This window comes from Dromaius novaehollandiae, chromosome W, assembly GCF_036370855.1.
Source record: "Dromaius novaehollandiae isolate bDroNov1 chromosome W, bDroNov1.hap1, whole genome shotgun sequence".
Classification (NCBI taxonomy): domain Eukaryota; kingdom Metazoa; phylum Chordata; class Aves; order Casuariiformes; family Dromaiidae; genus Dromaius; species Dromaius novaehollandiae.
In genome coordinates this window covers 44,400,386-44,425,618 of record NC_088130.1, presented here as the reverse complement: position 1 = coordinate 44,425,618, position 25,233 = coordinate 44,400,386, and the positions used below count along the sequence as shown (strand labels likewise).

The 25,233-nt window shown below is 38.8% G+C and overlaps 2 protein-coding genes across 8 annotated transcripts in view; both read right to left on the bottom strand.

Annotated features, from left to right (window-relative positions):
* Nucleotides 1–326: 326 nt before the first annotated feature.
* Nucleotides 327–7,811, bottom strand: LOC112987115 (proteinase-activated receptor 1). The gene is made up of 2 exons (XM_026106828.2): nucleotides 7,437–7,811; nucleotides 327–1,780 (listed from the first exon to the last, which is right to left on the bottom strand). Exons 1-2 carry the CDS (start codon nucleotides 7,522–7,524, stop codon nucleotides 576–578), a joined length of 1,293 nt encoding a protein of 430 aa, XP_025962613.1. The 5' UTR covers nucleotides 7,525–7,811; the 3' UTR covers nucleotides 327–575.
* A 5,879-nt stretch (nucleotides 7,812–13,690) lies between these two features.
* LOC135324402 (ras GTPase-activating-like protein IQGAP2) overlaps nucleotides 13,691–25,233 on the bottom strand; it is a 126,829-nt gene continuing 115,286 nt past the window's right edge. For all 7 annotated transcript variants that reach the window (XM_064500562.1, XM_064500563.1, XM_064500567.1 and 4 more), the window contains 7 exons: nucleotides 24,977–25,118; nucleotides 21,501–21,588; nucleotides 20,257–20,469; nucleotides 19,103–19,263; nucleotides 18,070–18,213; nucleotides 15,080–15,188; nucleotides 13,691–14,647 (listed from right to left, as the gene is read on the bottom strand). In XM_064500562.1, the coding sequence (XP_064356632.1) occupies nucleotides 14,534–14,647; nucleotides 15,080–15,188; nucleotides 18,070–18,213; nucleotides 19,103–19,263; nucleotides 20,257–20,469; nucleotides 21,501–21,588; nucleotides 24,977–25,118 (971 nt within the window). In that variant the 3' untranslated portion in view covers nucleotides 13,691–14,533. The remainder of the gene's footprint in view (nucleotides 14,648–15,079; nucleotides 15,189–18,069; nucleotides 18,214–19,102; nucleotides 19,264–20,256; nucleotides 20,470–21,500; nucleotides 21,589–24,976; nucleotides 25,119–25,233) is intronic.

Here is a 25,233-nt window from a genome sequence, read left to right as displayed (position 1 = left end):
CAGTGAAAAATTTCAATAATCAAAAGCTGTTTTTCATTTGTTCGAATTCCTAAGATCACACAAAGTGGAAAAAGATCATTTTAAAGATTATTTTAAAGTAGAATATATACAAATGTAAAATATACAGTTTCAGGGCCTAAGATGCAAAATAATAATAATAAAGTTTATGGATAATTCCAGAAATAAAAACAAATAGGAGACAACATTCCTTGGGAAGATATTTTCACTTTGGTCATGAAATCATGGATAGATGGTTCCATAAATGAGAATCCAGTCAACCTAAAATAGGATTTCATAAAACCCCTGCAATAAATTGAACTAAAGGATTTGGTTGAAAAAAGGAGTTTATTTGAAAAACACTCAACTGCTCTTATTAAAAAGTTATTTTTCTGTTCTAAACTAATTTATATACATATACTATACACACGCATGTGCTGTTGAATTGTGCATTACTGTAATGAATCCATAGAACCATGTATTATACAACAACTTGATCTAAGGCTTTGCATTTCTTGGATATAATACTTTTTTTTCTGAAATTGTCTAAAAACTAAGCAAGTGTAAGAGACATTATCTCAATGCATTGCTAGCAATTTCTTGTAGACACTGTTATTCACATTACTGGAGCACGTATCCCTTCTACTAGTGGTCGACACTGACTGGCCACTGCTGTTACTACTGTTAGGATCAAAAATCTCTTTACAACTGAAAAGACTGGCAAGTTGCCTCTGATATTGAGAAGAAGCATAGTAGTAAATAAAGGGATCAATGCAACAACTAAAGCTGCTGATACAAACACAAAGTAGATAGGCAAAGTAGAGATATTCTAAACTGTTGTCATAAGAAAAATGTATATAATGAATTAATAGGAGGACATTTGTTGGTCCAAAACAAATAACAAAAACAGAAAAAACAGCTACACACAAGAGCAAGGCACGTTTTTTCTTATTTTCTTTCGCAACAATACTAGAAGAACTAAGACATCGAATGATACACAGGTAACAGATGGTAGAAATTATAAATGGCCCTACAAAGAAAACAGAAGAGAAGATGGAGAAGAAATGGACGTAATACTTGTGAAGTTCAGATTCTTTTAGCACATCATGACAGGTAGTTATATTTAACTTGGGTATTTCCATAGTTTGCTCTTTGATGAGAAAAGGTATAACCCCAGCTATTGCCACAAGCCATATGATGAAACAAGTCACGGAGGCACGTGTTAATGTACGCCATGAAAGAGACTGGATGGGATACACCACTGCTAAGAAGCGATCAAAGCTTATGCTCGTCATCAGCATTATTGAACAGTACATGTTACAGTAGAAGGCAGCAGTGATGAAACAGCACATTCCAGGTCCAAATACCCAATTGTTTCCAGAAAAATGATAGGCAATCTTAAAAGGAAGCACGCTTACGAACAGTACATCCGCAATGGCCAAATTCAGCATGTATATTACAGCTGGCTTTTCAATTTTCATTTTTTTCAAAAACACAAGTATTGCTGTAACGTTCAGAGGGAGACTCAGCATAACCACTAATGTGTAAACTGAAGGAACAAAACGTGTCAGCCATGGACTGGTGAGGTATCTTTCCGTTTCTGCTGATACTGTTCGTTGTGTATTTAGAGACGAATTAATCTGACTGATGGATCCTGATCGAACTTCTGTGTCATTTTCAGTATAATTTTCAATGTCTTCAATAGGTATAGGGTCATCCTGGTTATGCAGGTTAGGCATTATGAAAGTTCTGCCCCTTATCCTACTGCTGTTATATATAATAGCTGAAAAATAAAACAGTATAAGGATTAATAAGCAAATATTTACATCCTAAGGGGAAGCCAAAACAGCAAAATTGCAAAAAAGGAAAGCTAAGACGGCATTAGCAACGCAAAGCAATAAAGTCAGTTCCTTACTCAGAGCACAGACTACCCACAAGTTTGTCCATCTCTTTTTGTCTTTGCTCCCTATTACAAGTTTAGGTAAGATATCCCTCCTTTATCTCCTATTTCTTCGTCTGTAAACTCTTTATGGCAGGGACTAAACTCCGTGCTTAGCAGCCCAATCTTTCCTATGTTCTCTATAACCTACCTTAACACAAATACAGCAATAAATTTGCCCACTTTTAGCTTTTATTGCCAGATATTTCCTCTGGAAACATCCTACCCAATCCTACAGCAACATCAAGACATGCAGCAGCAGTCTTCATAGTTTTTTTTTGCTGACATGAATCAGACGTTTGCTTGCACCAAACAGGTGGCCACACATTTCACTGAAGTGCTTTTTCCCAGTTCTACTTCTCATAATACACATTGTGCATCTAGGACAACCCTTAGGGCACTTCTGAAACCTGCCACTAGCGGTCCCTGGCCATGAGGGTGTTCTGCAGCCAGGGGTAGTGACTGTGACAGAGAAGAAAGTGTCCAGAGTGCCTTTTGAATGTAGCTGTAACAAATCATGAATTTTGTGTTATAAAGCGTCATCAGTGTGCATTTGGGCTTATTTACGTAAAACAAACAAAAAAAAGCAGAAGAGCTACTTTAGACACTATTTCAGCAAAGCAATTTGTATGGAGAGATACCCTGGAAGACCATCAGTTTTCAAATTTGACTAAACCTACTTTGGTGCAGAATCATTCACACATACTATGGGCAGACAGAAGTGACCTCTATTTAAGTAATCGTTCATCTGTGTAGTTGCATGACTGATCCTTTTCTGACTCCTAGACTCCTGAAATAAAAACTAAGGTGTGTTAGCTTATTTCACTTAGCTGAAAGTACTTTGGCATGACCCCCCTGTCTAAAGAAGCTATTCCAAGTCAGCAATTGTTTGCTCTGCAGTAATTCAAATCAGTTTATTATGTGGATGAGAACAGCCAGCTAGTAACTAAAGCAACTTAAGGACTCATGTGGCAAAGAGACAGAGTGGCTGCAGCTTTAAGCACCCAGCTATAACCCTGTGTGAGCAGGCTGTGGAAGAGGGGCCTTGTCCAGCTTGGATTTTGGTAAAATTCAGACTTGGCTGATGGATGAGATCAGAGGAGTGATATGCATATTCTAGGATTTTTAGTTTTAAAAGCTGCTGTACTATAGGTATCATGCTGTATCATGGCAGCATTCTGGGAGAACAACAGAGGGAGCACATTTGAAATAACATTTTTAGTATGCAACATGGTTAGATTGCTACATTTACAGGCCAGAAAAAAGGATGCTGGATGAGAACTCGAGTCTGGGAGCTTGTTGTGCAGACTGAACTATTTAGTGTAGATTACTGAAACGAAAATGGCACAGAAGTATGTGGGATTCAGTATGCAGTGCTTGCACAGAAGGGCACTAAGCCAAGTTGTAAAAGGTTCTACTCTGCATTATAAAAGAGAACATTAACAAAAGGCAAAACTATAGAACCTTAATTTTTAATGTTATTTTAAAAGTTTAGTCTGAACAACTGGAGAGATCCAGGAGTCAGCTTTTAGTTCAGCAGTTTGGATGCAGCATAAATTATATTTAATACCTCTAGCTTTAGCCATCATGCAAGCATTATTCTGTGGTTAACACTGAATACTTAGGTGATTTACAGTATTTAATGATTATTGCAATTGAAACCTGTCACAATTGACATCACTGGTATTGGTCTCTGCTGTGAGGTTCATAATTATATTTGCATGAAGACAAAGCTAATTTCTCATGTTTGGATTCAAGTCTCCAAGTGAGGCAGAGAGTCATCAGCAAGAGTGGTGAAAAAGCCTGGGCAGTACCTCTGCACTGCATCTGCAGTGCCCACTTGCTTTATGAATTCAAGACTTTGAAAGCTCTGAATATGCATTTCCTCCATTCCCATGTCTGGAATAGAAGATTTCTGAAATGGAAGATAATGATGATCCTAGTCCTTGAAGCTTGGCACGTCCTCCTTAATTCCTCCAACACTGAAGAACAATGTGGAGAACCAAAGGAAGAGGTGACGCTTTCGTGTGATGAAGGCACAGTTTGGGGGAACACAGCTGTGAGTGGACTCGACGAGAGGGAGGACAGACCTGTGTTTGGAGAAGGGGACTGCATTACCAGGATAGCTCTGCATGCCAAGGGAAACAAGCTGTTTCTTGCATTATCCCAGTATCCCTGAACTTTGAAGGGCTTCCCCTTGTGCTTCTGCCTCACCTTGGCTAGTGGTGCTGCAGGGAAGCCACAGGGGAAGTGCTGGTGTGTCTCACCTTCTGAGCACTAGTGTGCAAACGAGCAAGAAGCAAGAACTGCAGAACCTTAATGATCTGGAACGAAGGCACTTTCCATACAAATTCTTGACCTTTCCTGACAGTGATTCATTAGAACAACATGAAAATACATTATAGGAGAAAAATGATGATTGCCTGAGTTACCTTTTATCAAACAGTTGACCTTTATCTTAACTATTGTTTATAATAAGTTACTTACAACATTGCTAAAAATTGTAATTATATCCTGAATTCTTAGAGTAAGCTTATTTACAAGATGAGTTTTATACGAAAGTTTTTAGATTCTGTGTTACCCCGCTATCAAACTTTTAAAAAAGCGAATTCTATTACACTAACTCAGGACAAAAAAAATCATAAGTAATTTTAATACAATTAAAATTCTCCAAAATAATACTTTAGGGAGAACCATAACCTACTCTTTGTATAAGTGAAGATGTTCTAAGTTCAGAACTGAACTCAACCTTGATGCTGTTACCACCTCCATACTGTGTACTGTGATGGACCATGTCTCTATCTTGAGCTTAGATGATATGTAAGGTATTACCTGGAAGTCAAGTCTATGGAAAAAAGGGAATACATCTACCAAAGCTAACTAGCTATCACCAACATCAAAGATGAGCAACCTCAAACTTGCCATTTGTTTGCCACTTCATAATAGAGGCAGCAGAAATTTAAAGACTTTCATAACAAAATTCAATTTAATTTTAAAATAAAGGAGTATAGCCAAATTTCTTTTCTTTTCCTTGTCAACTCCATCTTTTCCAAATGCACAGCATCTGTATATTATTACACAAAACAATAATGCACTTAGTTACTACCCTGAGGTTCTGGATTCCTTTTGTGTCAGTGTTTATTTTGAAAGAGCCGGCAATCTGAGCTTTGTATAAAGAAGGGAAGAGCATGAAATGATGTCTAATTATTTCAAAAGATCTTAATGGACCTTGGCAATAAACATATAAAGATGAAGAACAGGAAACACGCTTTTCCTATAAGCTGAGATATTGCAACAAAGTTAAGAAAGATAGAGTAGGTCTACAGAAAAGAAATGATTTGAAAGAGATTTCAAAGAAATGATTTGAGAGACCACTAAGGTGAGAACTAAGGACAGTGAAGGGTCTACAAAAAAGTGGGGGAGTAGTTGCAGCTGCTGTGAGCGAATTGCAGGCCTGAGGATAGAGCAGTGCATGTCTGGGGGGAATGAGGTACGTAGCAATGGAAAGAGGGAGTTATCTGGGACCTTGGGAAAATGACATTCTGGGGGAGTGGGTGTAGGGAGACCAGAATGCATGTTTAGATGGTCAGGTCTCATTACTTCTACTGCTCATGAAATTAATTGCTTTGACTTTCTCTTTTCTTAGTGGCAGTAATGTAATACATGAACTATTTTGATCACCGCTTCCTAAGGAAGTGGCAAATAAACAGTGTAATTAGGGGTGTGCTTTAATGAAGACTGTAATTGCAAAAGACAGGCAAAGAAGTTTGAATGTATCCATAAAATGGAATAATTCCATTCAAAAGAACAGTCTTGTTCTATTATTAACTTGCATAGTTTGTAATTACCTCCCCCCCACCCCTATTTCAGGACACTTTCTTTAGATTTCTAGCGTGAAGGCAGTTATGGTCTCTGTACATCTATCTGCCTTTGTGACGAGATGTTCTTTAGCCTAAGTAACTGTCTCTCTCTGATATTCCCCTCCCAGCATAATTACAAAGACTAGCTATGTCATCTTTCCACCTTTGTTTTAATAGACTAAGTATGCCACGATCTGAAATTTCCCCTCACCTGGCAGACACTGTTCCTTTAATCAGCCCTTCCCTGTACTTAGAGTTTGAATTTCATCTTCCCAGTAGGTATCTCAAGGGGCTAAGGATGAATTCTTACCAGCTATTTGCACAGGATCATTATGGGATCCAAGCAAATGCAACTCAGATTACTTTGTACTTCTCCTTTTTGATTTTGTTTTTTACAGCCACATCACAACGTAAACTGCTAATTTGCACTGAACTCTTTCTCCCTGTGTTCTCCAGTCTTAAACCCAATTTAACAGAAACCTTTGTTGGCTCTAAATGCATAATCTTGACGTCTGTACTGTTCTACCTTTACCAGAAACTGAGGGGTTATATAGCGAAGACCATGTACATGTCATCTTTTACACTCCCTCCCTCAGCACCTGCTGTGCTCAGACAAGTTCTGTGCTGGACAGACGCAAGGGCTCACTAGCTGTAGCACTCATGTTGTCACATTTAATTTAACTGAGATCGAGGTCACCAAAGTCTGGGGGCATATTCTGTGTTGGAGGGTCTGCCCCAACTTTGCAATACCTACAAATTCAGCAGGCACTCTAACTCCTGAAGTTGTTAGTAAAAGGCAATGCCACTTTTTGGAGGAAATCCACTAACACCAGTCCCTGGCTGGGTCACTTCCTTCCACTGTAATTTGCCATTGCCTGGTCAGTTCTTCAGCCCTGGGACAATTTTAAACCACGCTTCATCTTTAACAACCTTACCTGTGCCACTGGGACAGATAGCTTGCGGGAATCTATGCCTTTCAGATCCCTTTTACACTATCCTTTGTTCAAAAAAAATACTTCTCTTATCAGACAACATCTGGCTGATACTACTTTTTCAAGGCTAACGTTATGTTTTAGCCAATTTTCTCTTTATTACTATACCTCTAGCCTGCCAGTGAAAGTTTAAAAGACTCCGCTCTAAAGTCATAAAACGGAGGACAAATCTAGAACAGCATTTTAAAACGCCAAGGAAAACATGATCTAAGCCCCTAATTAAAACTTAAAAGCAGAACACCATGGCCCTGGCTCCGCCCAGGTCAGCGATGCTATGTACTAATATATTTCGTTTATTTTTCTCGGCCGAAGGAAGTGGCTTGTTTAGACCAGGAGGCTCCGGCGAGCACTGCCAAGGCAAACACTGCGGCACCGCTTTCAGGGACCAGCCCGAGGCACAGCCAGCCTGCCGCCGCCCTCCCCTCCCCGGGACGGCGTGTCTCGCCCACAGCAGCGCTCGCTCGCGCGGGGCCTGTCCGCGCCAGGGGCAGGGACCGCGGCGCCCCCTTCCCCCGCCCCCCGCGCGCGCGTGCCGGCCGTTGCTAACGGTCGCGGAGGACCGTTACCAGGAGTCCCCCGAGGCGCAGGACGCCGCCCCCGTCCCGGCCCCGAGGAGCTGCCCTGCGCGGGGCGGAGGAGGCGACTCACCGGCGCGGGCGGCCGCGGCGGGCGGCGGGAGCGGGCAGCAGAGAAGACCCAGGGCGCAGAGCAGCGCGGACGGCGCCCGCATCCCCATGGCCGCCGTGCTGCGCTGCGCTGCGGGAGAGCCGGGCCGCGGAGCGCGCTCTGCCTGGGCCCGTCCGGCCCGCGAGCGCAGGAGCAAAGCGAGGGAAGGCGCAGAGATGCGGCTATAAACTGCCGGGAGGGCGGCGCGGGGGTAGGGAAGGGCCGCCCCTCTCGGCCGCCGAGCCGAGCGGGGAGACGGGGACTCCTTCCTGCCGCGCTGCAGTCGGGCAGCCCCTCCCGCCGCTGCTCCACATCGCGCTGGGGCCGCTCGCCGCTCCCGCAGGAAGGCGAGGGGACGGGCCAGGCCTGGCGCGAGGGGTCAGCCCTGCAGGCGGCCTAGGGAGAGCACTGCGCGGAGGGAGCCGGGGGCCCCGTGGCGGGTCCCACGCACCTCGGCCTGGGGCAGTATTGGAAAAAGGGCAGCGAAACCGTGGGCACACTGTCAAGTACTAACTACAGATCAGGCTTGGCCACCTGTTCCCCCTTGGTGGTAGCTGGTAACAGAAAAACAAGGGGTCAAGCACTTGGCAGGTGTAGAAGATAGAAGTACAAAACAAGGAATTACTCTGTGCTAACAGGAATTTGCCAATCTGAATTCTGTTACCAAGCTAGAAAGGTAAATTTTCTTAATGTAGTTGAAATAGTTTATATCCAGTTGCCACTGTGTGCTATAAGGCTAGTGAAAATAACTGCATTGTTTGTAATTGAAAGATCATACCCATTCAGAAAAACTCCCTAGTATATAGATCTGTTTTCTGTAAAATAGCCAACATTTAGCTTTCTTATATTCCATGGGTTCAGTACGTTTACTGCTCTAAAAGTGCAGGACAGCCTAAAGAAAGATTCAAAAGCCAAAACAGACATGAGGTGCACACGGTAGGGAGCTGAAAGAATCATTACGAAGTGGTACCACTCCTGAACTAAAAGGGAAAGTGCTCTGATAAGAAAGCATTGTCCTCTCTTTTGCGAGTCGCTCATGAATGAAGAGCCAGTTAAAGTGAAATGTAATCAAAACTACAGAGGAAACTATTTTGATAACTTTGCAGCTATTATTTAGACTCTCTTGACTGAAACTACTTATTCCAGTAGGAGTTTGAGTGCTTGGTATTCCTTAGGTCTAAGACAGTCAAAAGCCTAACTAGTAGACACTCTTTGGTTTGCTAGGGTATGCTCTCCCTGCCTGAACAGTATATACTTCTGTTTACAGCAATACTGGCATAATGGGAAAAAAACCCTCCAGTTAGAACTTGATCGTCTATGTGAAACACTGCCGAAGCACTGACCTTCACTCTTAACTGCCCTCTATAAACTGAGAGTAAGAGTCATGGAAAATCAATCATCCTGACTGCAAGTACTGGTTCCCAGTAAGAACTGCTTCTAATCTTTGCTTGCTCTACAGTATTCTTCCCATAATCCTAGTACTTGCTACATGTTATAACCTTGCTTAGGCAGAATCCAATTTGCATGGAGTAAGGGAAAGTAATAAATGAAAGTTACATTGCTGGCCAACCTTTCCATAGCTGAATAACAAGCCTGCTTCAATTAGTGAGAAACATACTCAAGACAGGACTATCATCCCTGAACACACCAGGAAACCCACAGAAAATTCCATATACTTAAGCACAGACTATTTCTTTTCATGCATTTGGAAGAGAAAGTGAAGCTCTTCTTGGGCACTCCAGTGGTCTCACAGCTCTACAAGCATACCCAGAGGTGTTTATCAGAGCCTCTCCCACCCAATATTTCTGTATAGTCTGCACATAACTGGAAGCTCCCTGTGCTTCAAATCAACAGTAAAAATCTGTATTAATCTTCCATGCTGCAGCTTCCTGTCAGCTGCAATAGCTGAGAGAAGTTGGCCATCAAGAGAGAAGGGAGAAAGGAGTTACATAGTGTGCTTGTGAGGGGGGGAAACCCTGCCATTACATCTTGCCCTTAAGACTTTAAAAAAAAAAACCCACACAATTACACTATAGGCAGTTTTAAAATATTACTCTGTTCTTACAGAACTTCAGAAAAACTAACAGGATTCTCTTTACTTAATAATCCAAATGCCCTATGAACATACAAAGGGAATTCCGTGGAATTGCCTTACATCAGAGGTGCTCCACTTTTGTCTTCATAGTGTGTATTTATATGGATTCAAGTGTATTTTTAACCTGCCTAAGTTTGTACAAGAGTGGTGTCAGGGACCTAAGTGTGGATTGCCTTAGACAGAAGATACTGAAGCAAAGGAGGAAGTAACCCTAACACACCATGTATAGTAAAAACATGACACAAACCCATTTCCATTCTTCTCACACAGGCAGAGCTCTCTCTCTGCCATCACTGAGAAACGCAACAGGAGACAACTTGACAAGAGTTCTTATTGGAGATTTGGGAGCTAACAGATCAAACTCAGTGGTGGGACTGTATCCCTCAAAGTTGTAAAGATGAAAATACTTCATACACTTTAGTTCAGTAGAGAAGAGAAACATCAAACCTCATTTTTGCAAGATTACTGTGACATGTACTTAAACTTGAAAATGAGTCAGTATTTCAACTCCAGAAGAACATTTTTGATAGTAAACACCGAGGCATTAGGAATGGCTACTGCACCAAGAAAAGAATTTTGTTCATTTATCCCAGTATAACTCTGCCTTATACAAGTTTTTGATCCTGTTAAAACTATCCTAGAAAAGCAAACAACAGCATTATTTTGCACTTGACAGACATTCAGTATAAAGACCATGTGAGGCAGAGACTTTGATCAAAGTACTTACCACCACCCTACGTTCTGGTTAACATGAGATGAAGAGAACAGGTTCTTGGGTTGAGCTATTAAGACCTACAACATGCAGACCATAATTTTATCAGTCATGCTGAGGCCATCACAATCACACCAGCTGAATTTTATCCAATTTCTTGAAATACCTGGGGATCAAAATGTAAACACACAGCAACCTTTTCATCCACAAAAAACAGGATATTGATACAGCCTATTGAAATTGCTTATTGTTGCTTGTGTCATAAGTGTAGCAATTGGAAATTTATCCACCCTGGAACTCAGCCTGAGGTGATCACTTTTTTCACAAAAGCGTTCTCTTAAGTGATTTCTAAGCTGTTCTACAAGCTGGATGAAAAATCTGGTATGTGGTTAAGATTTCGATAGGTCCTGGAACACAGGAAGAAAATATGGTAGAGTGATACTAACACAAAATCTATTTTCTACTGCTGTCTTATCTGATCTAATGCTGCACTGCTAGAGGTACATTCAAGAGGTGTCTGTGAATACCTACATTTTTTACAATGTCTTCTGGTTGTAGCATCTTGAAGGTGCCTGCGATGTGGCAAGTTTTCAGTGGTGAAGGGATTGGCTTCTGGAAGCAAGATCAGGTTCTGGAACAATGTGCAGTAGACATAAGCTGGGGAACAATAATCATTTAAGGAACTTTCTGCAAAGAAATCAGTCTACTTGTTATTTTCAGTTTGTGAGTTTTCAACACTACTAAATATTCTAAACACAAGATAGAGCAAGTGAACTGAAAAACTACCAGTCTTTCTTAAAATAAATGTATGTTTATAAAAGTTGCACTGCACCCTGGAAAAGCTTAACATTTTCAGTATTAGTGTTAGTTAAGTTTCAAAAGCCTTAACAAGTGGGCCAATGTTTGGGAGAAAGCCACTGTCTCTCAAGTTTTTGTGAAAGATGCAAAGGGAAACTCATACTGTACTTACAGTGAGAATCTTAGTTGCAGATAAAAGGAACAGCCATAGGCTATGTCCTTCTTCTATCCATCCTATATTGGATTAGTAAATATAGCAAGTGAATAAAATAAAAATCTGTTACATTCTCTGCTGGCATACTAGAACCAAATTTAAGTTAATTTTTGTATCCTGTAGTTATGCAAGTCAGTTTGTTACTTTCTTCTCTGTGGTTCAACTAATTCTAATAGGGGTGAAATTTTGCTGCTTCTAAAGCTTTTATGATTACTACTTTTTAGCTCTACTTCTCCTTGCATCTCTTTCAGAGGTTTTTGGCAGAAGCTTGTTACAGTACAAAACTTCCTGTCCTGTAAAAACATGCTAGGTCTACCAAAAAAGTCTACAAATATCCAGTAACACTACTACATCATTCCCCACTTACTGTTTAGGGAAGGAACAGTTTTTCAGCTTTGTTTAGGAGCTACCACACGTTACTCTGACCCATGCCTCAGTTGGTAGCTACTGCTACAAAGAAGGTGAGGGTAGCAGCATACTTTAGAGGCAAACAGTCCTCCAGGTCTGGGAAGAGGGTTATTTTTGTCTGTCTAGTTATGAACTTTATGAAGGCAGATGTTACTGTCACTCTTTAGATTTTCTATTAGAGGGAAGTTTGTTTTGTTACTTCTTTATTTTTTAAAACAGTCTTATGAGAAGGGTTGTCAAAGAGGAAGAAGAAAAGTTTGCATATAGGCACAAAGTGAAACTGGATAAAGTGATCACTCATGATAGTGTCTCATTTCACCAAGTGGACAATGAAAAATGTGGTTAGGTCTGTAATTTTGGGAGTCGATTTGGAGCTTCAGAGTTCCACATTGAACTAAATTGATTGCAAAGTACTCTTAGGCAACTCAAAAGGCTTATGGTAGAAAAATGCAAACTGCAGGGCTAACATTTAACAGACTAAGACTACTGGCTATTATATTTTCTTTTCACTACCACCAGCTGGGAAAACATATTTTGGAAACAAGCAAGTCTTTCAAGGAGAGGTCATCATCATTTTACTTCCCAGATTCAAGGCTTAATTCATAATGGAAGTTGAATTCTTATAGCCAAAATAATGCAGTATCTAATGTGATGGCAACCGATGAGCAAGCAGTATTCATCATTACTGGCCTTTCCTCAATTTTTGTCACCAGCAAGGCAAGTTTCTCCACAGGATAGGTTGTATCCAAGAATGAAACTAGTATTGTCAAGTCATATCCAACTTTGATCAGTTGGAGACCTTAAATAGCAAGTTGCAGGAACCTCCAACAAGTCTTTTTTTGTTGTTGGATTTAGTAGCTATGACCAGTGTATGACAACACTGGGTGGGGACAGAATTACTTTGTCCATTTGCATGGGACCTGGTACTGCCTGTCAATCTTCTAGTTAGGTGGGAATCATTGTGGTCAATCTTCTTTAGCAGGGTTCATTATTTGTTAAGTGATAAGACTACAGACTGAACTAGTTAACTAAGAAAAAATGCTTCCAGAGGAGCTTAAAAACTTAAACGGACATTAATCTTTGATGTGTACTAGAAGAGCAAGAATCTCAAGAAATGGTTGGAAAAGATGAGGCCTAGCACAGAGACTGTACCTTCCATGGATGTCATTCCCTGGGAACCAAATAAGCTTCCACAGATTAGATGCAGCTGGAAAATTACTGAGGAGGATCCTGTTCACATTAGCATTAAACATAGACCGGATGTGTCTATATACGCCACACAGAGCCACATATCCAGGAATGACTTATTCACATGTAGGCTGGAAAGGGCTATGAAAATCACACCCAGCAGAACTCCAGCCTTTTGATACATTACCTCAAACATCTGGTCTTGACTGACAGCTCACTGGTGCAGACTTACTCACCTGTTCAGATAGAATTTGTCAGAAATATGCAGAAATTAGCCTCAAGTCTGTTACAGATAAAAAGGGAAGGGAAAAATAACACTGAATTGTGAATTCAATTCGTATTCAAGTACAATTCACTTTTCTCCACTGGAAGCAAAAGTAATCAAATACTGCATTCATCTTTCCAACCAGCTATTTTAAGTGAATCTGGATATTAATACTATAGCATTTATGTAACAGTTAAAATGGCTTATACTCAAGTAATGCGGAATAACTAGCTGGAAGAAAAATGGAAGAATCTTGGAGCTGTATATCTTTTAATTAGGGATATTAATGCCTATACATATCTATAGTAAATGTATTCCAATCAATTTTTTTCAACTCGTATAGTATAACAGGTCAGTGTACCAACTAAGCCAGTATCTACCACTGACTTTACACAGTTTTATTCCATCTTCAGAATTAATATTTGATGTTTATACCATGCATTTCAGAATTCCTCATTGTCCATTCATCTTTTAAAACATTTGTCACAAGCAAAGCAAGAGTAGAAGAATTTTCCTTGGTTTATATATTACATTGCCCATTATACACACAACCAAGTTGGAACAAAGCCAGTTTAATTAAAGTAACATTTATTTTACATAGAACAATCTCCAAAGAATATATTTAAAAAAAAAACAATCTAAATACTGATTTTATTGCATTTATTTTCTTACAAAAAAGACAGACAGGCACAATTTATGTATTCAAATACTTCAAACTGAACAACGTATGTTCACTATTCAGATTGCCCCTGTGCCACTCAAAAGGCTGTGAAAGTAGAAAATGTCATTTAACATGAGGCAGTAGTGCATTTTATTTAGTAGGAATGAATCACAAAATATATTTTTGTACAGTAAAATGTTATTGTCACTTTATAATTACCTATAAATTTTTTTTGAATTGCACAATAAATTCGCTTTACAATTGACAACTGCCAGAAAATAGGCTTAGTACGTTAGCTAAATATTTGCCCAAACTATCCCTTAGAAACAAATTAGGATTTCTTTTGGTAAATACTTAAAGTCTAATAAGAACTATATTATATATCTGAGGTCATTTAAAAATGCTTTAATAGGAAGAGGTTTATATATTCAACTAAATTCATTTTCTGTCTACCTTAAAAATTCACACAACCACAATAGCTGAGTGTCCTAAACAATAATATTTTGATTTGAAAGTACCAACACCAATGAAATCTGGAAGTGTTTAAATTAATCTATTTTCTACTTTTCTGCTTCATTATCAATGATGAAAAGGCACTGCATACATTCCTCTGAACATTTGGTGTTTTGGTTTTTTTTAAACTTAAAAAAGCGTCCAATGACAAACTTCAAATGTTTAAAAGCAAAAAATACTGAATAGACTTCCCATTGATGGATGCAGAGTCCATATCTGACATGCTCATTTTCCATAGAATTTCTTATTCAACAAGAATATGAGCAAGTTCACATTCACTTTTGCTTTATCAAACATTTTCATTACAGCCACACCTTCATACTGCATCTGAAGCAAATCCTGTAATTATAAATAAAATCATTAGTCTTTGCTTGAATTCATAGTTTATGGCAACAAGGTTGGGTCATTTTCATTATGTAAGCATCTCATGCTTCAGGTCCGTCACAACTAAAAGAAGTTGCAAGTAACTATTGGATAGGTATGAAAAATGTTATTTGTCCTCTAGATCACAAATTGCAGGCTGTCAATACAGCATCCCAGAAGAAAGATCTTCTGTGTATGATTTAGTTTTCCTGTGGTATTTACTGCTAGCCATTAAGCTAATCTGGCATTTGGTTTGATGCAGTTTGACAATTGCTATAATTACTATTATGGTACAATTACTGTTATAAACATTAACTTTAGCGTAAGTCCAGCATCATCCTACCAAAGTTATGTAGTTATTCTCCACATGATCTGCTTTAGGGCACAGAAACAAAACTAAAACTCTACCTGGAAATGGAGTTGCACTTTTTCCATCTCGACCCCCAAAAATTTTGCTTTGATTTCAAAGTCTCCTACTTCTTCTCCAGGTGTGATATCAAACATAACATTCTTAAACCTTAAAACAGAAAGAGTAGTAGTTGAGTATGTATACTGTGCAGTGTTACATAATCTGGTGACAGTTATGGGGAAAAACTTGCAAAAGACAAAAGAACTTTCACAATAAATACCAATCTTTAATCTAGCACAAGGTATGTTTTGGAGGCACAGCTTTATCTCCCCCAGTAGCAGCAACCTTGAGACACCATAGAGTAATTGGTTTACAATAGGCCTTGGATGTCAAGTCTGCAATATGAGATGGCTGGCAGAAATGCCAACTTGAGAAGTAGTGCCCCCAGCATCAATACTCTCCCATGCACCAGCGTGCTGCTGCTACTTGAGCTGTGCTAGCCATGTTTGAGAGATCACACTAAATAAACTAATCCATCCTAGAAACAAATCTTCAAATCCACCGGCTTGCAAATGTGACCTCCTTAAGCTGGAACTATAGCCACAGTAGTGTTTGATCACAGATACTGCAAAATAAGTGACCCTTAAAACCAAACCCCACTGCCTTGAACAGAACAGGAGGGAAGATAACAGCTCATGGCAAGAACTGTCTGGTCTATGTAGGGAATCTCTCACTCAAGGCCAGTGCTTTTACTATCATGCAATACCACACAGGGCCATCTAATGAGTTTAATTGCGCTCCTTCCTTCAGCAAACCCATGCTGCAGAACAACACAGCCAGCTAAAGCAAGCCTGAGCTTTAGGAGAATTTATATTTATGACAGTGCTTGGCTTCAGCAGCTGGCAGCTAAGCTGTTTTTCTCACCCCCCCTCCTTCTGTGCCTCCAAATTAGCTTAAACCTGATCACCTTTGTGATCCATTTCATGAAGTGGATAACAAAAGTGGGGTGCAGAAATGGTCAAGTACAAGGAGAACAGGGATCACTGAAAGAGGCATTCATGAAAATATAGGCCACACTGTATTTGCACAGCAATGAGAGTGTTGTTAGATTTGACCTCATCTATGATGGCAGTTGTTGTGTCCTACCACGTAATGTTCTCTTACAAATACTATCTCAGCCTAAGTACAGTATTCCACATAACTAACTTGACTTCTCTGCTTGACCTGTTGCAATATACTGATCCTGCAGAACTGCAAACAGAAGCTGCTTGGGATCCCTTCACATTGCAGGCTCAGTTTATGTACTCAGAACAAGTCTGTCCGATTGTCTTATGAAGATAAGAGGAAATAAAGTGTCTTCCTTTACTCTGAAATCTGTCCTAGATTTGTTGGCTTAGAGAATGGACATTTTGACTTGACCCATCAGTTACTTTCTAAACAGCACTAATCCTTAAAGCAGGCATAGACACTGTTTTTATAGTCATGACTCTCTTTAAAATAATCATTAGATGACCAGGGATTAAAGCAGAAGCAGCAGTAGGATGCAGCTTTGACATGCATCTGAATAGTTAGATGCTAACTATATCTATGTGGTTAAGGGTATAGTAATATTTAGGGATAGCATCTTTAAAAGACTTGAATTTGCTGCTGTGTAGGGTCAGAAAAGAAGTTTAGCAGTTTTTGTTCACTCTCCCCTGGAAAAGTACTGGAGAGGTGATATGCTATCACACCAGAATTAGATGCTAAGTAAAGTCCATTAAGCTCTTGATTATTCATAACTTGTCTAGCTTCCCCACTTGTTAGGGCTATTGCCATTCCTTTGTAATGAAATCAATGCAGCAATTGTATATAGTGGTTAAGTTCTAGATGAATGGTGTTTGCTCTTGGTTTTAGATGATCCTCTCTAGACTGCATTTTTTTAAACAGGTAATGCAGAGGAATGCTCAAACATTTTAGAGATATTTTTATGCAAGACTAACTAGAAGCTTGCATAAGGTCTCAAGTCAAAAAGTTCTTTTCTTCTCTTTCAGATTTTTTTGAAGCTATCCCTGAGTACATTGGAGACTTAATGAACTGCAAATGGTGTAACATGAATGACCACATCCCTGCTGCAACATCTTCTTGGAGACTTGACTGGTATATCTACAGATAGGATGGATTACAGAGCTCTCAACAGTCCTTTAAATTGGAATCAAGTTGGGAGTGAGATGTAAAGGAAACAGAAGAGTAAGCATCCACAGCCTGGAACAGTACAGCCAGATTTTCTTCCTGCCACTCCTGAGTAGCTCCTTGCAGGTATACACTCTTCAGTTTGCCTGGCGTGGCTCACGCTGCCTGGTGAACCCGCTTGGGAAAAAAGTGACCCAGAAAACTTTTTTCCATGCAGAGGAAGCAAGGAAGGAAGGGCACAGAGGAAGGAAGGAAATAACGGTGCAGAGGAAGGAAGATTTTGACTGCAGCTGCCTCAAAATGAACATCCATTCACCATGCTGATATGCTGACAGTATGACATGAGCTAAAATGGCAATGACCATACAAACTCTACTTTCCCTTCAGTATTTTAAGGAGAAGAGAAACTCAAATTGCTTTAGGTCAAGAAACAGTCTCACCTTAAGTTTAAAAATGCCATGCCTACTATTTTATCATGTGTGTTCATAGTGGCACTTCACATGTTCACAGTTGGAAACTGCACCTTAGCAAGTATTTACTCAGTTATATGATAAGAGATTGGTCAGTAAATGAAAAAGTAGAAACTGCTCAGCAAGTCAATCAGCAGTGAGCATGCTGGCTGACTTGTATCAGTTCCCTCCAAGCTAGTGCCAATATAGGCTTATTCCAGTATTTGCCCAAGAAGGTAATCATATAGCAAGCTACAAGGGGAAAAAAAATGAATTATGACAATTAGATTTATTCTTTCCTCTGAATATACAAATCTGAAGTAATTTTAGATGCAATGCAGAAAATTGAGAAGACTTCTTGAAACAAAAGCCAGACTCCTTAAGGAGCTGTCAACTACAAAATGCTCTGAATTGTTTTATGCCACACTTACTGGTTGGTTTGAAGATCTTCAATTTCTAAGATAACACCCTTTTCATGCAGTCTTGCAGCTGTGTACTTTAATGATGCGTGCTTCATTTTTTTGCTTCCCTTCACCTCATCTTTTCCATCTAGTTTAATTGACCTCCGTGAATTTCTGGAAAGAGAAGAATGAGGAAGAAAAAGCTTGTGATTAATCCACCAGGAATGCAGTTTTGTCTTTTATACTTCCAACTACTCTGCTAGCCATATTTAGTTTTCCTTCAGTCTTTGCCTTCTTCTGAAACTGCTTTTAATGAACAGAATTAACATTCAAAACAAATCTGAGAATTAGGGGTATTTTTAGCAAACAAAATGGCAGCAATCTAAACATTTCTGTAATAATTTTTCCAATATTTGTTAGCACTTAAATATGACTAAAGCATTTTACTTTTCAGGTATGATGCAGATGACACACTCTTGAGATCAAGCCCCTATTAGTGCCATTAAAGCATGAAAACATTTTACTAACATTAACAGGGGCTTTCTCAATGATTACTTAATTAATCCAAAGGTGAACTCTAATGGCCAATCTTATTTGACATCTGCATCATTCATTGTGTGCTTACAAATTGCTATTTTAAAGTAATAATTGTGGCCTCTTGGGACTTGGTTTGCTTTTTACAATAGTATTTAAATTTATTTCACATCTTTCCATTCTAAAGACAAATACAAATCATTTGAATGAAGGAAGAAAATCAATAATTACTTCCCAAAGCTGCATATGACTTCAAAGCATGCTAGTAAAGTTATGAAGCAGCACCAGTTAAATACAATGAAAACATGCATATATATCAGGCCTCTTTAAGGCAGCTTTAAAGAAATGCATGATAATTTTTCAGTCTTCAGTTCACCTTACAGGGAGAACTCTAATGCACTATTTAATACATGGATTGCCAATCTGTTGGCATCAGAACTTTCAACTACAGATAGTACCTGCTCTCCCTGCTAATAAAACACGGCCTCAAAACTGCTGAAATATTAAAGGGCAAGAAGACTCAACTCACTTTCTTGTTAAGTTGTCTAAACAAGTTTTTATATAGGTGTTGTAATAATTAATTTGTTCCTCATAAAATGCTGTCTTGGAGTTAAGTGCATTCAGAGTCTGCTGAAGTTTCACCAATTCAGCTTTTCGATGATGTCTGTATCTCCTCTGATTTCGGATATCCTAAATAGAAGATTGAAATTAATGAATATAATTGGTTTATTAATCTGATTTTTTTAAAAAATATTCTCACAGATTATCACTATTCAAATCTGCACTTACACAATGTGACTTATTTACTTGGAGAAGGCATGAACCACATTACATTAGTTCTCACATGGTACCAGTTATGGGTACTGCAGTCCACATGACTGAACAGAGGGTGACAAGCATGTTGCTACTTGTGTTTTGTCTGTGATGGGCCCTGAACAACTTCCTGGTGTCTTGTGTGATTCTTCCACCTCCTTGCCAATTGCAGGGAAGTCAGATTGTTAAATTTTGGTTAGAAAGGGCACTGTGTGGGTCATTCCAAACAGTGTATTTCCCACAAATCCTAATGCAGTAGCACAGGATAACTTCTGTGCTGCTACTGGCAGGAGCCCCTCCAAACAGACTGCTTTCACCAAGCACCTTGAGATCCAAGTCAGCTATTGGAGTTTCCAACTGTAAAGCTGACCTCATGGTGTCCGTGCTAAGGCCTGGACTGGTCCAACACTGGCATCACTTCTATCCCCCCCCCCGCCCCAGTCACAGGGGCAGTGAATGAGTGGAACTAAATGAATCCATGTGGTATCAAACTCAGTTGTGGTCCTTTGGGCATGACACAGATACTGAGGACATGAGGAAGATGCCATCATGCTGTAAACAGCAGCTCTTTTTCTCACAGCAAGCTTCTGGTGTGAGGCCTGTGAAAGGGGAGCTTGAGCTCAGACTCGTTCAGAACTAGTAACTGCCAGGCTAAAAAGCTTGTGTTGAACATAATGGTTGGGAAGTTATGCATTAGAGTGCTTTTCACTTATTTCATTGGCAAACTCTAAGCTGATTTGGTTTTTATTTGGATAATAACAATTTAGTGTAGTGTTCTGTAGAAGATTGTTTACTGTACATCTTTAGCTAGAATAGATTTAGGCTAGATTCCTAAAAACCCATCATATACAAGGAGCATGTTCCACTTACCTTAGCAATCTCATTGATAATTTCTTGATACTTAGTTGCTGAAGACACTAATCCTGCTTGTTCCAGTGTCCGGAGATTTCTCTGAATTTTCCTTTTCTTTTGTTCTATTGGTAGCTGCCCATCTTCAAAAATGGACTGACTGTGCTTCATTTTCTCTGGAGTTTTGGAATCTAAGATGGCACGTTTTTCTACAATTTTCAAGTGCTCAGACTCCTGGGTTAAAAAAAAAAAAAGAAAAAAGAAAAAGCCAAAACTGAAGTTATTTTTCAGCTCACAATAACTGTAAGTATCCAGATACATTGGATTCTCCAAAGGAGAAAACCAAGCATAAAGGTGTAGGCTTTATCTATCTCCTCATACCATATGGTTTAATAGTACTCAGTTTACAAATCTTTTTGACATACCATAAGTAACTAATTACTTACAACATCTAGACCTGCACTGAAATAATTCAAGCTGGACTGAAATCAGCCAGAAGACTTAATGACTTCAGTTAGTTGTGGCAATACTGTCCAGATCTCACATATGCCCCCTACATATGCATGCACATCCTGAGATAACCTGAAGAGTGCACATTACTGAGGTGTAGCTTTGTGTGTTAATATCTAAAAGGGAAGTCATCAGCTCGGAGCTGTTCCCACTCCATTCCCATACCAAGGAAAGTAGCAGTTCCCCAAGTAGATGTTTGCTTATATTGCTTAAGCAAATAAACTAAGTGACAGAGAACTTGAGTCAAGATACTGAAATTCATGAGGGAAAAAAAAAAGTCTAGCAAAGAATTCACCTTACGATTTTGGTCATATTATAACATAGGAAAGTAATGGCCTTCTTTCCAAACAATATAAAGAAATTGAAGAATTATTCTAGGTGTTTGCAGAAAAACACTTGACATTTAATTAGGAATAGGCTATATGAGCTAAACACAGCAGAGTTTTAGTAATAGCATTGAATGAAAATAGCTATTGTAAATGGTATGCTTTCTGTCTCTGAAATTAGTTGACAAAGACTTAAGAATTTTTTCACAACTGTTATCAATTATATGCTGAAAAATGTGCAGGTCTTATGTTTTGACAGATCTAGAGCCAAGTAGTTATAAAAACAGTAATGGTGATTTTATTATTGTATAGTGATAGGTTATATAATGATGGAGAAAGCAGTCAGAAATCTATTAAGGATTTCAAATATTCGGCTATAGTAAGTAAAATAGTATTTTCTTCCCTATTCAGACATAGGGCAGCACTTACCTGTTGTGCAGTTGCTGGTGTTTCTAAGATTTCTAAGAGCGTATCCCCTGGCTGTGTTCGTATCACATCCACAATAAGTCTTTTGGTCCTTTTTAAAGGAATAGATAAATATTACAAAACAGTTGTCACTGGATCAGCTGTGCATTTCATTTCTTCAACAGTAAAACTACCAAGCATATTATGGATACTTGGTAAAGTTTATATTTCCTAGCATTTTATTTTTCAGAGCTTCCATACATTACATTGAATAACTGGCTTCTACAAAGACATGAAGACAGAAATGTGTACATACTCTTCCCTTTATTTTAGGAAATAGTTACCCAGTTAACATACGAAAACAATTACTGTTAATGTTGCAAGCATTCAGACAGCGGATTTTAATTATGATTCTGTGACAAAATGGCAGCTAGGAATAGTCATCTTTCCAAAGCCAGAGCTATGCACAGTTACTTTAAAGGTCATATTCATTGAATAAATGGAAATGCACTCAAGACTGCAGAACTTCTGGAGCAACATACAACTGACACAGTGTATTTACACACACACTGTAAGGGGCAGATGTTTTTCTAGTGGCAACAGACAGGAAGCATTTCCTCACTGAACAAAGGCAAGCTGTTACAGCCTGATATGTAAACCAGTTCTTTTTTGGTAGGAGTTTATCTCATTCCTGCTGCCTATTCATCTGTAATTCTTCGGAGAACATCCTGTTACAGACTTCTGTTAATTTAGAGGACACTATTACAAATGAGATACAGCTCATTCGATTTGTGACCCACTGTTCTTAAAAGATTAACAGAAACCTGAAGAAAGATGCAACTTAGGTTTTTGAGGAAAATGAAGTATGATTAAGACCGTGATAAAGCCTCATGATTTTGTTTAAAATGATAGTTTACCTATGTAAAGGTGTTTTTGCTTGTTTTCAAGACTAGAAGTTCTCACAAAACCACAATGAGATAGAACAAAGGATTTGCTCACACAGGCAACTTTATCAATAAACATTCTGTTAAGGGTATTTGCGTTTGAGTCAGGTTTTCATAGAAAGAGCAAAACTGTAGGAATCACTCCAAAAGCATAGGCAGAATTGAAGCAGTGCTGCTTCTGTGTTAAAAGGTAATATGCTATACCTCCTGGGAACTGGTTTGCTCATCCAGAGCTTCTGGTAACTGCACTGAGCAGTTTTGACACATGGAACAGCTTCCAAGGGATTGCTGTAAATTATTTTTTCCCCTCAAAAACTTTTTTGGAATTTACTCCCATTTGCCAGAAAAAAGCAGAAAGATTCTCTAAAGTTAATTCACCTTGGCTGTAACAATGAATTCCTGGCTTTCACATTCTGAAGTCGCCATCTGCAACCTTTGTTGGTTGCCAGCACAGTTAACACCAGTGTGTGCGCACGCAACTGTCACCATTTTATGCACAGTTTTAGAAACATACATTTAATGTTATGCTGATATGGCTGATACACATAATGAATCTTGCGTCTACTTCCTCTCCCTTCGGCTTCATCTGCCACCATTTCAAACTCAGCTTTGTTGTTTCCCAGACAGGGCGCAAAACACTTGGGGCTAAACTCCTCCCCGTTCAGTATCGCATCATATTTGTGTATCACTTGGCATGTGGTATTCAAACCACATACACTAGGCACCTTGTGTATAGTTTGTTGGAGAGCAGTACTTGCAAATTTTAGGGTTCATCACAGAAGCCTTAATTAACAAAATCATTTGAAAATAAACCCTTTGATATTTCTACAGAAGAAGCGTGTCACTTGTAGATAAACAGGGAACATGCTGTGAATCAGCTACAACACATGAATTTTATCCAGATGCATAACATTTTACAGTTGCAGAAAAAAACTTCTATGCAATTAAGATAGGAAAACTAGAGTATGTGCTACAGTATCCATATTTACATCTCCTGCATAAAAGGTAACAGTAAGTTATTCTAACTTTTGACGTTGCTGCAATTTAAGACATATTTTGTTAATAATTATTCTAAGGTCAGATTACTTTCCAGTAACCTTTGTCAAATTTTAAGAAAATTTAAAAATACTTATGCAGTAGGGAAGTTAAATTCTTTTAATTCTCATGCTATTTTAGTATATTTCAACACAGTGAAAAGGATTAGAGACATTTCCTTTTAGTTTTGATTTTGCATATTTTTAGGGATTCCATTAAGGGCTAACATTTTTCTCCTACACAGAGAAAGAAGAGACAGGAAGCAAAAGTTCTTTATAATGTAAAGAGACAACAGTAGACATATTTCTATTACAAAAACATTTTGGGAACAACTCCAGAGCCCTTGTCTCCTGAATCCCAAGTGACATAATTCAGCCCCAATTTAGCATTGTCATTGCAGTCACTTTACTTGATAGCTCATATTATATTTAACAATAAGCTCAAAAAAAAAGTTTGACATATCAAGTGTGCATAACTTATCGTGAAGAAAACCTTTTCCTCTTAGGCTAAATATTAAGTTTTCTTGTACTTAAAATTAGATTTTTCCCCCCAAACTTCAAACAGTCATTTATGGTTAAGAGTTATACAAATTGCACTGTTCACTGCAGCCATAACACTTAAGAACTTGCTTCAGTAGCAAAACTTTACATATTACCTAATAAATTCATTGTACTGAATTTTGATTTAGGAAAAAAATTAACAGGTAAAAGTTGAATTAAAGCCTGTATCTACACTCCCTGCAATGATGCCTGCAATGATGTTAAATACTTATATGTCTATTTACCTTGAAGTGAACTCCTAGCCTTCACACTTGTGGGGTAAGAATAAGTGAAGTAATACAAGGGAACTTCCTTGTTCAAACAGCACCAGGATCTTAAATAAGTCTATCCTTATTCTGGTTAATTTTAAATAATTTCTAAAGAGGTTATATTAATTTGATAATAAATAATTTTATCAAAAGATTTTGGACTCTAAAGTAGCCTATAGTTTATCCTGGTACTCATTTCTTAATCTGCTGACCAAAAAGAATAAAATAAACATTATTTCCTTTCCCTGCATAGGCATGTATTATTCAAGCTGAAGTGACAGTCGCATCCTGTTCAAATGCCTGATGGCAGTAGGTCAGGGAAATGTTTTCATTTGAGGGAGAGGAGAGGATGGTTTGACGCTGTCTACCCCCCTTACAAGCATAGACAGAATTTCACTTTGACTTCCAATGCAGTGATGCTTTAAAACAAAATGCTTTTATAACTTCAAGGAAGAGCACATAGTAGGTTAAAAAATGATCCAGTCATGGTCCAAAACAAAAATGGCAGTAAGCTTATGGGAAGATAAACATACTGGAAGAACTGACAGTTTTTCTGACTTCTTCAAAAGTTTGAGTGGGACTGAACACTCGCTGGTCTTTGAAATCTGAGTGTACTCAGGGCCTCAAAAATGCACTTAGGCAGGAATACAAAGTGGAAGCAACTTGTTTTTGAGAAAACTATTGTAAGAATGTAGGTTTTTGAGGAAACATACTTTATCATCAGGCTTTTGAGATCCTGATCTTCACCTTCTCGTAACTCGTATTTGCTGGTTAGAGACAGTGAAATCTCTGTTTTTGCAAGCTGATTCAGTGTGCTTTCCCTGTTGGGGTCATTGGGATCAACAGCTCCTTCCCCTGTAAGGAGGAAACATGTCTTTTACTCCAGTTTGGTATCTTCCTCAGGAGTCAGTGCATGAAACAGAACAATAAGCTAGAGAAATCACTTTTTATATGTCATCAGAAGTTTTGT